Here is a 13,689-nt window from a genome sequence, read left to right as displayed (position 1 = left end):
TGATGTAAGCATTTTTTCATGTGTCTGTTGGCTGCATAAATGTCTTCTTTTGAGAAGTGTCTGTTCATATCCTTCACCCACTTTTTGATGGGGTTGTTTTTTTCTTGTAAATTTGTTTAAGTTCTCTGTAGTTTCTGGATATTAGCCCTTTGTCAGATGGACAGATTGTAAAAATTTTCTCCCATTCTGTAGGTTGCCTGTGCACTCTGATGGTAGTTTCTTTTGCTGTGCAGAAGTTCTTTAGTTTAATTAGACCTCGTTTGTCTATTTTGGCTTTTGTCGCCATTGCTTTTGGTGTTTTACTCATGAAGTCCTTGCCCATGCCTATGTCCTGAATGGTATTACGTAGGTTTTCTTCTAGGGTTTTTATGGTTTTAGGTCTAACATTTAAGTCTTTAATTCATCTTGAATTAATTTTTGTATAAAGTGTAAGGAAGGGATCCAGTTTCAGCTTTTCTACATATGGCTAGCCAGTTTTCCCAGCACCATTTATTAAATAGGGAATCATTTCTCCATTTCTTGTTTTTGTCAGGTTTGTCAAACATCAGATGGTTGTAGATGTGTGGCATTATTTCTGAAGGCTCTGTTCTGTTCTATTGGTCTATATCTCTGTTTTGGTACCAGTACCATGCTGCTTTGGTTACTGTAGCCTTGTAGTATAGTTTGAAGTCAGGTAGCATGATACCTCCAGGTTTGTTCTTCTGGCTTAGGATTGTCCTGGCAATGTGGGCTCTTTTTCGTTTCATATGAACTTTAAAGTAGTTTTTTTTCCAATTCTGTGAAGAAAGTCATTGGTAGCGTGATGGGGATGGCATTGAATCTATAAATTACCTTGAGCAGTATGGCCATTTTCACGATACTGATTCTTCCTATCCACGAGCATGGAATCTTCTTACTTTTGTTTGTGTTCTCTTTTATTTTACTGAGCAGTGGTTTGTAGTTATCCTTGAAGAGGTCCTTCACATCCCTTGTAAGTTGGATTCCTAGGTATTTTATTCTCTTTGAAGCAATTGTGAATGGAAGTTCACTCATGATTTGGCTCTCTGTTTGTCTGTTATTGGTGTACAAGAATGCTTGTGATTTTTGCACATTGATTTTGTATCCTGAGACTTTGCTGAAGTTGCTTATCAGCTTAAGGAGATTTTGGGCTGAGACGATGGGGTTTTCTAAATATACAATTATGTCATCTGCAAACAGGGACAATTTGACCTCCTCTTTTCCTAATTGAATACCCTTTATTTCTTTCTCCTGCCTGATTGCCCTGGCCAGAACTTCCAACACTGTTGAATAGGAGTGGTGAGAGAGGGCATCCCTGTCTTGTGCGGGTTTTCAATGGGAGTGCTTCCAGTTTTTGCCCATTCAGTATGATATTGGCTGTGGGTTTGTCATAAATAGCTCTTATTATTTTGAGATACATCCCATCAATACCGAACTTATTGAGCGTTTTTAGCATGAAGGGCTGTTGAATTTTGTCAAAGGCCTTTTCTGCATCTATTGACATAATCATGTGGTTTTTGTCTTTGGTTCTGTTTATATGCTGTATTATGTTTATTGATTTGCATATGTTGAACCAGCCTTGCATGCCAGGGATGAAGCCCACTTGATCATGGTGGATAAGCTTTTTGATGTGCTGCTGGATTCGGTTTGCCAGTATTTTATTGAGGATTTTTTAATCGATGTTCATCAGGGATATTGGTCTAAAATTCTCTTTTTTTTGTTGTGTCTCTGCCAGGATTTGGTATCAGGATGATTCTTGCTTCATAAAATGAGTTAGGGAGGATTCCCTCTTTTTGTATTGATTGGAATAGTTTCAGAAGGAATGGTACCAGCTCCACTTTGTACCTCTGGTAGAATTTGGTCATGAATCCATCTGGTCCTGGACTTGTTTTGGTTGGTAGGCTATTAATTATTGCCTCAATTTCAGAGCCTGTTATTGGTCTATTCAGGGATTCAGCTTCTTCCTGGTTTAGTCTTGGGAGGGTGTATGTGTCCAGGAATTTATTTATTTCTTCTAGTTTTTTTAGTTTATTTGTGTAGAGGTGTTTATAGTATTCTCTGATGGTAGTTTGTATTTCTGTGGGATCAGTGGTGATATCCCCTTTATCATTTTTTATTGTGTCTATTTGATTCTTCTCTCTTTTCTTCTTTATTAATCTTGCTAGTGGTCTATCAATTTTGTTGATCTTTTCAAACAACCAGCTCCTGGGTTCATTGATTTTTTTTGAAGGGTTTTTTGTGTCTCTATCTCCTTGAGGTCTGCTCTGATCTTAGTTATTTCTTGTGTTCTGCTAGCTTTTGAATGTGTTTGCTCTTGCTTCTCTAGTTCTTTTAATTGTGATGTTAGGGTGTCAATTTTAGATCTTTCCTGCTTTCTCTTGTGGGCATTTAGTGCTATAAATTTCCCTCTACACACTGTTTTAAATGTGTCCCAGAGATTCTGGTATGTTGTGTCTTTGTTCTCATTGGTTTCAAAGAACATCTTTATTTCTGCCTTCATTTCGTTATGTACCCAATAGTCATTCAGGAGCAGGTTGTTCTGTTTCCATGTAGTTGAGTGGTTTTGAGTGAGTTTCTTAATCCTGAGTTCTAATTTGATTGCACTGTGGTCTGAGAGAGTTTGTTATAATTTCTGTTCTTTTATATTTCCTGAGGAGTGCTTTACTTCCAACTATGTGGTCAGTTTTGGAATAAGTGCAATGTGGTGCTGAAAATAATGTATATTCTGTTGATTTGAGGTGGAGAGTTCTGTAGATGTCTATTAGGTCTTCTTGGTGCAGAGCTGAGTTCAATTCCTGGATATCCATGTTAACTTTCTGTCTCATAGATCTGTCTAATGTTGACAGTGGGGTGTTAAAGTCTCCCATTATTACTGTGTGGGAGTCTAAGTCTCTTTGTCGATCTCTAAGGACTTGCTCTATGAATCTGGGTGCTTCTGTATTGGATGCATATATATTTAGGATAGTTAGCTCTTCTTGTTGAATTGATCCCTTTACCATTATGTAATGCCCTTCTTTGTCTCTTTTGATCTTTGTTGGTTTAAAGTCTGTTTTATCAGAGACTAGGATTGCAACTCCTGCTTTTTTTTGTTTTCCATTTGCTTGGTAGATCTTCCTCTATCCCTTTATTTTGAGCCGATTTGTGTCTCTGCGCATGAGATGAGTTTCCTGAATACAGCACACTGATGGGTCTTGACTCTTTATCCAGTTTGCCAGTCTGTACCTTTTAATTGGAGCATTTAGTCCATTTACATTTAAGGTTAATATTGTTATGTGTGAATTTGATCCTGTCATTATGATGTTAGCTGGTTATTTTGCTCATTAGTTGATACAATTTTTTCCTAGCATCAATGGTCTTTACATTTTGGCATGTTTTTGCAGTGGCTGGTACTGGTTGTTCCTTTCCATGTTTAGTGCTTCCTTCAGGAGCTCTTGTAAGGCAGGCCTGGTGGTGACAAAATCTCTCAGCATTTGCTTGTCTATAAAGGATTTTATTTCTCCTTCACTTATGAAGCTTAGTTTGGCTGGATATGAAATTCGGGGTTGAAAATTCTTTTGAGAATGTTGAATATTGGCCCCCACTCTCTTCTGGCTTGTAGGGTTTCTGCCAAGAGATCTGCTGTTAGTCTGTTGGGCTTCCCTTTGTGGGTAACCTGACCCTTCTCTCTGGCTGCCCTTAACATTTTTTCCTTCATTTCAACTTTGGTGAATCTGACAATTATGTGTCTTGGAGTTGCCCTTCTCGAGGAGTATCTTTGTGGCATTCTCTGTATTTGAATGTTGGCTTGCCTCTCTAGGTTGGGGAAGTTCTCCTGGATATTACCCTGCAGAGTGTCTTCCAACTTGGTTCCATTCTTCCCATCACTTTCAGGTACACCAATCAGACATAGATTTGGTCTTTTCACATAGTCCCATATTTCTTGGAGGCTTTGTTCGTTTCTTTTTACTCAAACTTCTTGCTTCATTTCATTCATTTGATCTTCAGTCTCTGATACCCTTCCACCTGATCGAATCAGCTACTGAAGCTTATGCATGTGTCACGTAGTTCTTGTGCCATGGTTTTCAGCTCCACCAGGTCATTTAAGGTCTTCTCTACACTGTTTATTCTAGTTAGCCATTCATCTAACCTTTTTTCAAGGTTTTTAGCTTCTTTGCAATGGGTTTGAACATCCTCCTTTAGCTTGGAGAATTTTATTACCGATCATCTGAAGCCTACTTCTGTCACCTTGTCAACGTTGTTCTCCATCCAGCTTTGTTACGTTGCTGGCGAGAAGCTGCATTCCATTGGAAGAGAAGAGGTGCTCTGATTTTTAGAATGTTCTGCTTTTCTGCTCTGCTTTCTCCCCATCTTTGTGGTTTTATCTACCTTTGGTCTTTGATAATGGTGATGTACAGATGGGGTTTTGGTGTTAATGTCCTTTCTGTTTGTTAGTTTTTCTTCTAATAGTCAGGACCCTCAGCTGCAGGTCTGTTGGATTTTGCTGGAGGTCCACTCCAGACCCTGTTTGGTATCACCAGTGGAGGCTGCAGAACAGCAAATATTGCAGAACAGCAAATGTTGCTGCCTGATCCTCTGGAAGCTTCGTCTCAGAGGGGTACCCAGCTGTATGAGGTGTCAGTCAGCCCCTACTGGGAGGTGTCTCCCAGTTAGGCTACTTAGATGTCAGGGACCCACTTGAGGAGGCAGTCTGTTTGTTCTCAGATCTCAAACTCTGTGCTGGGAGAACCACTACTCTCTTCAAAGCTGTCAGACAGGGACGGTTAAGTCTGCGGAAGTGTCTGCTGCCTTTTGTTCAGCTATGCCCTGTCCCCAGAGGTGGAGTCTATAGAGACAGGCAGGCCTCCTTGAGCTGCGGTGGACTCTACCCAGTTTGAGCTTCCTGGCTGCTTTGTTTACCTACTCAAGCCTCAGCAGTGGCAGACGTCCCTCCCCCAGCCTTTCTGCCTCCTTGCAGCTTGACCTCAGACTGCTGTGCTAGCAGTAAGCAAGGCTCCATGGGTGTGGGACCCTCCAAGCCAGGCACAGGATATAATCTCCTGGTGTACCATTTGCTAAAACCATTGGAAAAGTTCAGTATTAGGGTGGGAGTGTCCCGATTTTCCAGGTACCATCTGTCACAGCTTCTCTTGGCTAGGAAAGACCTGACCCCTTGTGCTTCCTGAGTGAGGCGATGCCCCACCCTGCTTCAGCTCACACTCCATGGTCTGCACCCACTGTCCAGCAAGCCCCAGTGAGATGAACCCGGTACCTCAGCTGGAAATGCAGAAATCACCCATCTGCGTCGTTCACGCTGGGACCTGTAGACTGGAGCTGTTCCTATTTGGCCATCTTGGAACCAGCTGCCTCCCGTGTTTAAAGGCAAGCTGAACCAGATCCAGGACAGCAACATGGTACCACCATTTCAAAGGACCCTGGATCTCTCTTCAGGCCTTTTGTGTAGGGAATTCCAGGGTGCAGGTGTCCAGATGGTTCTAGAATGGAGAATGCAGGATCTGGGTGGACATAGCCCCAGTATAGTCAAGAGGGCAAAGGTGGAGGCAGGGGATGGGGAGGGTCTTAAAAGCTCAGAGCCAGGCAGGAGCCCAGACATGTGGGTCTAAGGATAGCTCTGTTTTGGTTCTCTTGAAAGATGGTAAGATCTGGCAAAAATTAATATTGCCCCTATTCACCTCCTCACTCCCCACTGACTGACTTGAATTCTGCTTCTCTTCTCGAGTTTGCCATGGCCCCAACCTTGCTGGCTTCTCTTTTTCTGTCAACTCCTGAGACCATTCACATGTGCTAACCCTGCTTTATTCAATTAGCTGAATTGGGTATGGGTGAGATGGGCATGTCCAAATTCAGATTGTGGACAGGAATATTCCAGGGAGGTGGTGAAGATCTCTAGCAAATGGGCATCAAAGGTATATAGCATACCCAGAAGGAGGCAAACTGTGCCTTCCTCCTCCTTTTTGCTCTCAGCTGATCAGGTTCACATATTTATCGTTTTATGGGACTGTATGCTCTTAGGCTTTACTTTTTCTTGGTGCTTAGCCTAGAGAAACTGGATGGCATTTGGGTAACAGGGATATGCACTGTTATTTTTTTGGAGGATGTAGGTTGTGAGGAGACAGGCTTGGTTTTCTTATGCTTTCCCCCCATCCCCAAGCCTAAAACAAGAAAAGAAAAGCCAATTCTGGAGTAGTATGAATTCCTTCTCTGATTCATTGTGGGCCTAAGAGATGGCTAAGGCCTGGTAACAAGCCAGTGCTCTGGTTAATGGCCCCAAATGATCCTTGAAGAAAGCAATGATTAACTTGTTTATGTGGCAAGTTAATCAGGTTGGTATAAACCAGGTACCCCACACCATCCCTTAAAAGTATTTTTTGCCTACATCGAAGGCCAGATTCTGCATTTAGAAAAACCATTTATGGGTTGGAAACCAGCAAGGAGTTCTCAAGATAAAGCCCCCTGCCCCTCACCCATGCTGGGGAAGAATTTAGATATTGAGAGACTGGGATATTGGAGCCAGTTCTAACATAAATGGTCGTGGCATGTTGCTGTCCTTGGCCCGGTTCAGCTCACCTTTAAACACAGGAAGTACTAGGTACCAATTCAATATGCCCCACTGGTCGCTTATAAATCGAGGCCTTTTCTTCTGAGAGTGTAATGTGTAACCATGGGCTCAGAAGTCCCAAAGGCAAAAATCCATCATGTTCTCCAGGTGAGTGCTATAATTACCCAGGCCCAGTCTAGACCCAAAAAACTACAGGGATTTCATATGAAGAAGTGATGGCAACAGAATAATCTGGGTAAGAAATGAGGGAGGGGGAGCAGCACCAAAGAGGAACAAAGTGGTTCAAAGCATGAGCTGCTGAGTTAGCTCATGACTGACTGTGTTTGTCTGTTTGTGTTGCTATAAATGAATACCCAAGACTGGGTAATTTATAAAGAAAAGAGGCTTGTCTCATGGTTCTGTAGGCTGAACAAGCGTGTAGTTGCCAGTGTCTGCTCCGGGTGAGGCCACAGCAAGCCTTCACTCATGGCGGAAGGCAACAGGGGAGCCAGTGTATCACATGGTGAGAGGAAGCAAGAGATGAGGAGGAGGTGCCAGATTTTTTAAAACAACTAGCTCTCTCATACTAATAGAGTGAAGACTCACTAAAGAGTGAGAGCTCGGCCGGGCGCGGTGGCTCAAGTCTGTAATCCCAGCACTTTGGGAGGCCAAGATGGGCAGATCACAAGGTCAGGAGATCGAGACCATCCTGCCGTCTTTTACGTATTTTTGTAAAAATACAAAAAACTAGCCGGGCGAGGTGGCAGGCGCCTGTAGTCCCAGCTACTCAGGATGCTGAGGCAGGAGAATGGCATAAACCCGGGAGGCGGAGCTTGCAGTGAGCTGAGATCCAGCCACTGCACTCCAGCCTGGGCGACAGAGCGAGACTCCGTCTCAAAAAAAAAAAAAAAAAAACAGAGTGAGAGCTCACTCATTACCAAGGGGAGGGCACCAAGCCATTCACGAGGGATCTGTCACCATGACTCTACCTTCTACTAGACCCCACCTCCAACACTGAAGATCACATTTCAACATGAGGTTTGGAGGGACCAAATATCTAAGCCATATTATTCTGCCCCTGGTACTCCAAATCTCATGTCCTTCTCACATCGCAAAATACAATCATTCCTGCCCAATAGTCCCCTAAAGTCTTAACTTGTTCCAGCATCAACTCAATCAAAAGTTCAGTCTCATCTGAGACTCAAGGCAAGTTCCTTATACCTATGAGCTTGTAAAATCAAGAACAAGTTATTTACTTATAAGATACAATGGTGGCACAGGCATTGGGTAAACATTCCCATTCCGAAAGGGAGAATTTGGCCAAAAGAAAGGGACAGCAGGCCCCACTTGAGTCTGAAACACAACAGGGCAGGGCAGACATTAAACCTTTTTTGTTTTTTTTGAGACAGAGTCTTGCTGTGTCGCTCAGGCTGGAGTACAGTGGTGCGATCTTGGCTCATTGCAAGCTCAGCCTCCTGGGTTCACGCCATTCTCCTGCCTCAGCCTCCTGGCAGACATTAAATCTTAAAGCTCCAAAATAGTCTTTGACCCCAAGTTCCACGTCCAGGGCACACTGGCGCAAAGGATGGGCTCCCAAGGCCCTGGGCAGCTCTGCTCCTATGGCTTTGAAGGGTGCCAGCCCCTGGGTCTGCTCTCACAGATTGGAGTTGAGTGCCTGTGGTTTTTCCAGGCTCAGGGTGCAAGCTGGTGGCTCTGCCCTTCTTGGGTCTAGAGAGCAGCAACCCCTTCCCACAGCTCCACTAGGAAGTGGCCCTCTGTGGACTGTGTCAAGGGCTCCAACCCCACATATCCCCTTGGCACTGCCCTGGTAGAGTCTCTTTGTGGGAGCTCCACCCCTGCAGTAGGCTTCTGCTTAGGCACCCAGGCTTTTCCATACATCTTCTGAAATCTGGGTGGAAGCTGCAAAGCCTCCTTCTCTCTTGCACTCTGTGCACCTGTAGACTTAGCACTATGTGGATGCCACCAAGGCTTATAGCTTGCTCCCTCCAGAATAGCAGCTGGAATGGTACCTGGGGCACTTTGAGCTACTGCTAGAGCCAGAGAAACTGGGATGTGGGGAGCAGTATCCTGAGGTAGCACTGGGCATCCCCTGAGTGTGGCCTCCAAAACCATTATTTCCTTTTAGGTCTCTGGGCGTGTAATGGGAGGGACTGTCCCAGAGGTTTCTGAAATGACTTCAAGGCCTTTTTAAAACTGTGGTCTTGGCTATCAGCACCTGTTTCCCTTTTAATCATGCAAATCTCTCTAGGAAGTGATTGTTCCACAGCTCTCTTGTATTTCTCTCCTGCAGATGCCTTTTTCTTCTTCACTGCGTGGCCAGGCTGCAAATTTTCCAAATTTTGATGCTCTGTTTCCCTTTTAATTATAAGTTCCAACTTTAAGTCATTCCTTTACACCTATTCCTGATTTTAGGCTGTTAGAAGTAGCCATACCACATCTTGAATGCTTTGCTGCTTAGAATTTTTTTGAGACAGAGTCTCACTCTGTCACCCAGGCTGGAGTGCAGTGGCACAATCTCAGCTCATTACAACCTCCACCTTCTGGGTTCAAGTGATTCTCCTGCCTCAGCCTCCCAAGTAGCTGGGATTACAGGTGCCCGCCACCACGCCTGGCTAATATTTGTATTTTTAGTAGAGACAGGGTTTCACCATATTGACTAGGCTGGTCTCGAACTCCTGATCTTGTGATCTGCCCGCCTCAGCCTTCCAAAGTGCTGGGATTACAGTTGTGAGCTACCGCACCCACCCTAGAAATTTATTTTACCAGACACTCTAAGTCATCACTCTTAAGTTTAACCTCCCCCAAATCCCCAGGGCATAGACACAATGCAGACTAGTTATTTGCTAGTGCATAAAAAGGGTGATCTTTATTCTGGTTCCCAATAACTTCTTCATTTCCATTTGAGACCACCTCAGCCTGGCCTTCACTGTCCATATTTCTATCAGTGTTTTAGTTATAACCATTTAACTGGTCTCAAAGAAGTTCCAAACCTTCCCTTGTCTTTTTGTCATATTTTGAGCCCTGAGCCCTCCAAACTCTCCCAACTTCTGCTCATTACCCAGTTCCAGAGCTGCTTCCACACCTTCAGGTATCTTCCTAGCAACATTCTACTCCTTATACCAATTTTCTGTATTAGTTCATTTTGCATTGCTATAATGGAATACCTGAGACTGGGTAATTTTGTTTTGTTTTTTTTTTTGAAAAAAACAAGGTTTATTATTTGACTTACAGTCCTGCAGACTGTATAAGAAACACAGTACCAGCATCTGCTCCTGGTGAGGCTTCAGGAAACTTTTATAACCATGGTGGAAGGTGATGGGAAGCCAGTGTATCACATGATGAGAGAAGGAAGCAAGAGATGGGGGAAGAGGCACCAGGCTCTTTCAAACAATTAGCTCTGATGTGAATTAACTGAGAACTCACTTATCACCAAGGGGAGGGCACCTAAGCCATTCATGAGGGATCCGCCCACATGACCCAAACACCTACTACTAGGCCTCACCTATAACACTGGAGAAAACATTTCAACGTGAGATTTGGGGGAGACGAATATCCAAACCAAGTCACTGACCTGGGTTCACGTCCTCAGTCTGCTGCTTATCATCTTGATATTCTTGGGAAGATAACTTTGCCTCTCTGAGCCTTGGTTTTCTTCTAGAAAATAATAAAACTTGTTTCACAGGAGTGTTAAGAAGAGTGAGATAATACATGAAAAGCACTTAATTTTGCATATGACATACAGTAAGGGCTTAACAATTGTCATCATCATCATCAATATCATTATCATTACTATTCTCTGTACAATAAAATGTGTTGGAATCACAGCAGATAATCCAGTTATTTGGACGTGGTTTTCCTGTGTCATGGGCTGAGCAGATGAGTTGACAATGGATGACTGTTGAGTGTCTACCATATACTGGCACTGTTATGGATGAGTGTCTACCATATACTGGCACTGTTATGGATGAGTGTCTACCATATACTGGCACTGTTATGGATGAGTGGCTACCATATACTGGCACTGTTATGGATGAATATCTACCATATACTGGCACTGTTATGGAAGTGTAGGCACAGCTCATGAGAGTTGCCTAAGTGGGGTCATGACATGTATTTTCCTAATCATCCTACTTAAGAAATCATCCTCCCAGTTGGTGTGAGACAGTAGGATCTCTTATACACTGTTGCTGGGAGTACACATGGATGCAGTCTTTTTGGAGAGCAATATGGCAGTATTTTTTTAAAGACTTTTTAAAGGCATATTTGGATTAAGCGATTTTCCTTTGCAGGACAATAATCTGGATATGCTGACAAAATATGCCCAACATGGCATGGATAAATATGTTTGAAACACACACACACGTGTGCAAATGAAAGCATCTTGGTCAGGAGATGGTTGGTTACACAGAGTGTGTTCATACAGTGGTAGAATATTACGCAGCCTTAAGAGTGAGGTGGGTCAATATGTGCTGGTATGAAAAGATTTCCAAAATATACAAAGTGAACCAAAGCAAGCTGCAGAACAGTAGGAGGGGTATAATATCTGTGTGAGTTTAAAGGTTTTATGTGTGGTTTTGTGGATATAGGAGCTTTCTGGAGAAATCCAGACTACAAGTAAAAACCTCAAGGAGCAGTTACCAGTGTGGAGTGAGAATAAGAGATTAGACGAAGAGGACTTGTAACTTTACCTTAAGCCCTTTTTTCCGATCTCTTTTAATCTTTGCCTTTAAATGTTTTATGATGCAAATACAAAACCAAAAATAGTAAGGCAAAATAATTGTCTATTTGGAGTGCAGTTCTGGGGAATGAAGAGTCCTTCGGGATGCCTTGATGACCTTCTAGGGAATTCCTAGAAAATCAGTTCTGGAAAGTGATTTGGCAGTTGTTGGAGCAGGAGGTCCTAGAATTGTTTCCTTTTGCCTTGCAGTCTTTCCTTCCCACCAGAATTGCTGTTCTAATTTCTAGAAGGTTGCCTGCCCCAGTCTTCCTTTTTCTCTCTTCCCACATTCTATAGTTTAAATCAGACAGTTCTATTGTTCACTTCCCTGGAAGGTTGTAAACAAAAAGTTGGTTATGTCTCCTCTGCTTCCAGCATCACACAGGACCAAGAGCCAGGACCTGGCCAGAATAATGCTGCCTAATGCTGGCTCTCTCCTGTTGCCTTAGCATCTCTGTCCATCAATCCATCCAACAGAGGTAGTACCAACTGGCCAACTTTTAAAACATATTGAAGGAATAAAACCCAACCAAAGTCCCTCATTATAAGATAACTTAAAGCACTCAACATAATGTGAGCTCTGTAATTTTTTATGTTATTGAAAGGTATGGGTGGTGATTGTGTGTATCTGTTGGATGTGGGGGATTAGGGGATATGGAGATAGCAAAACCACTCTTGACCATGTTTCTATAAAACTCTATGGAGTTGCAGGAAATAGAAAACATCCTTAAGCCTTCATCAGCTTGGGAGGGTACCCTAATGATGTCTTTGGTTCTACCAAGAACAACCGACTTCTAGTGTGCATTGTGTATATGTGTGCAAAGGAGAGTCTGAAAAATGTACCTTCCTTTCTCTTTTGGTCTTGGGAAACTTGAGGAGCTCTAAAATCAAGAAGTTTGGGTTTGAAAGCAGCTCTACTTTGGTTGAATTATAGTAACTCTCTGGGTGTTTGGGTGTTTGATCTGCGAAATGAGTTTTATAATGGTACCTATCTCAAAGGGTGGTTGTGGGGATTACATGTGTTGTTTACATCTAAACTATGTAGAATCATGCCTGGCACATAGAATTTAATACATGTTAGCTTATTGATAGTTATTATTTTCACCTTCTGCTCCCTACTGCGTCCCAACAATTGAACAAATCCCTTTCCTCCTACTTTCCTATTTATTTTTCTTCCTCAATTATTGGTATTTATACAACAATCTAAGAGGTCCCATGTTTTTCTTCTTTATTTGTATGATAGCTGTTCAGATGTATTATAGATGAAGTTGGGAAAACAGCCTTGAATGTAGGGAGGTAGTATTGATCATCTTCTTTGTTTCTCCCATCTTTCTCTTTCTCTCCTTCCCAACCACTTACAGCACTTATAATAGTGTGGCCCCGATTACATGTGCCTTGTATTGTCTTTGGGTCATTTAGGTAGTCATGCCTTATCTTAACGACATTTTAATTCTAGAGGAGCCTGGTCTTTGGCTCTTTGAAAGACACATTGGCCCTTGCAGATGCCTCATCCTATCTTTGGTGCTATGTAAACATGTGTTGTCTTGAGCTTCACATGATCAGTGGCAGATTCAGTGAGATCTCACTTCACAGCCTTCCCTTCTCTGTCCTCTCTAGGGCCAGGAGCTGACTATCCGCCAGATCTCCCTGCTGGGCTTCCGAGACCTGGTCCTGCTGAAGGTGAAGCTGGGTGACCTGCTGCTGCTGGCCCAGTCCAAGCTGCCCTCGTCCATTGTCCAGATGTTGCTCATCCTGCAGGTGAGGCTGTGCTGGAGACTTGCCCCAAGGCCAAGGGAGGGAGCGAGGGAAGAGACTGCCTTTTTGAGATAAGGGGGAAGGAACCTAGTGACCAGAACACCTTGGCTTGGCTAACTACTATTTAGTTTGTTGTTTCATTCGTTCGTTCATTTGATGTGCATTCACTGAGCACCTGTTAGGTCCTGGTGCTGTGCTTGGTGCCAAGATTGCACTGGAGAGTGAAGGAAGCATAGTCTTTCATTCAGGAAGTAGATACCCTTTTCCCCTCTCCAGTGATGCCAGGGAGCCACAAGTTGCAAGTCACGGCAAAGAATACACTTTGGCCTAGCTTAAGCAGATGAGGAACTCCCTGGAAAGCTCCCAAGGCAGATGGACTTCAGGAGGGAGTACAACCAGCAATGAGGCTGTCTCAGGCCAGGAAGCCACCATCCTTCCTCTGCTTCCTAGTCTCTACTTGTATCTGGGCTACCTTGTCTGTCTTCGTCTTGTCTATCTTTCCTGGACTTGGTCTTTTTCTCCCTGCAGGTTTGTGTTCTGTGTTTGGTTTTTACCTGATCGAATGTGATACCTCACAGTTGATGTGCTTCCAGTAAGAGACTAGCTAGTGGCTGCCTAGTGTCACTCAATCCCAATTCTAAATCAATACTAGGAAGCTGAGCTA

The 13,689-nt window shown here is 43.3% G+C and overlaps 1 protein-coding gene across 6 annotated transcripts in view; it reads left to right on the top strand.

Annotated features, from left to right (window-relative positions):
• Positions 1-13,689, top strand: part of PRR5L (proline rich 5 like) — a 102,446-nt gene that overhangs the window by 64,607 nt on the left and 24,150 nt on the right. For all 6 annotated transcript variants that reach the window (XM_033205042.1, XM_033205045.1, XM_033205041.1 and 3 more), the window contains one exon: positions 12,888-13,028. In XM_033205042.1, the coding sequence (XP_033060933.1) occupies positions 12,888-13,028 (141 nt within the window). The remainder of the gene's footprint in view (positions 1-12,887; positions 13,029-13,689) is intronic.

Source organism: Trachypithecus francoisi, unplaced genomic scaffold (genome assembly GCF_009764315.1).
Source record: "Trachypithecus francoisi isolate TF-2019V2 unplaced genomic scaffold, Tfra_2.0 Lachesis_group8, whole genome shotgun sequence".
In the NCBI taxonomy this organism is placed as follows: Eukaryota; Metazoa; Chordata; class Mammalia; order Primates; family Cercopithecidae; genus Trachypithecus; species Trachypithecus francoisi.
Note: the sequence above shows the minus strand (reverse complement) of the source record. Positions and strands in the feature narration are given on the sequence as shown.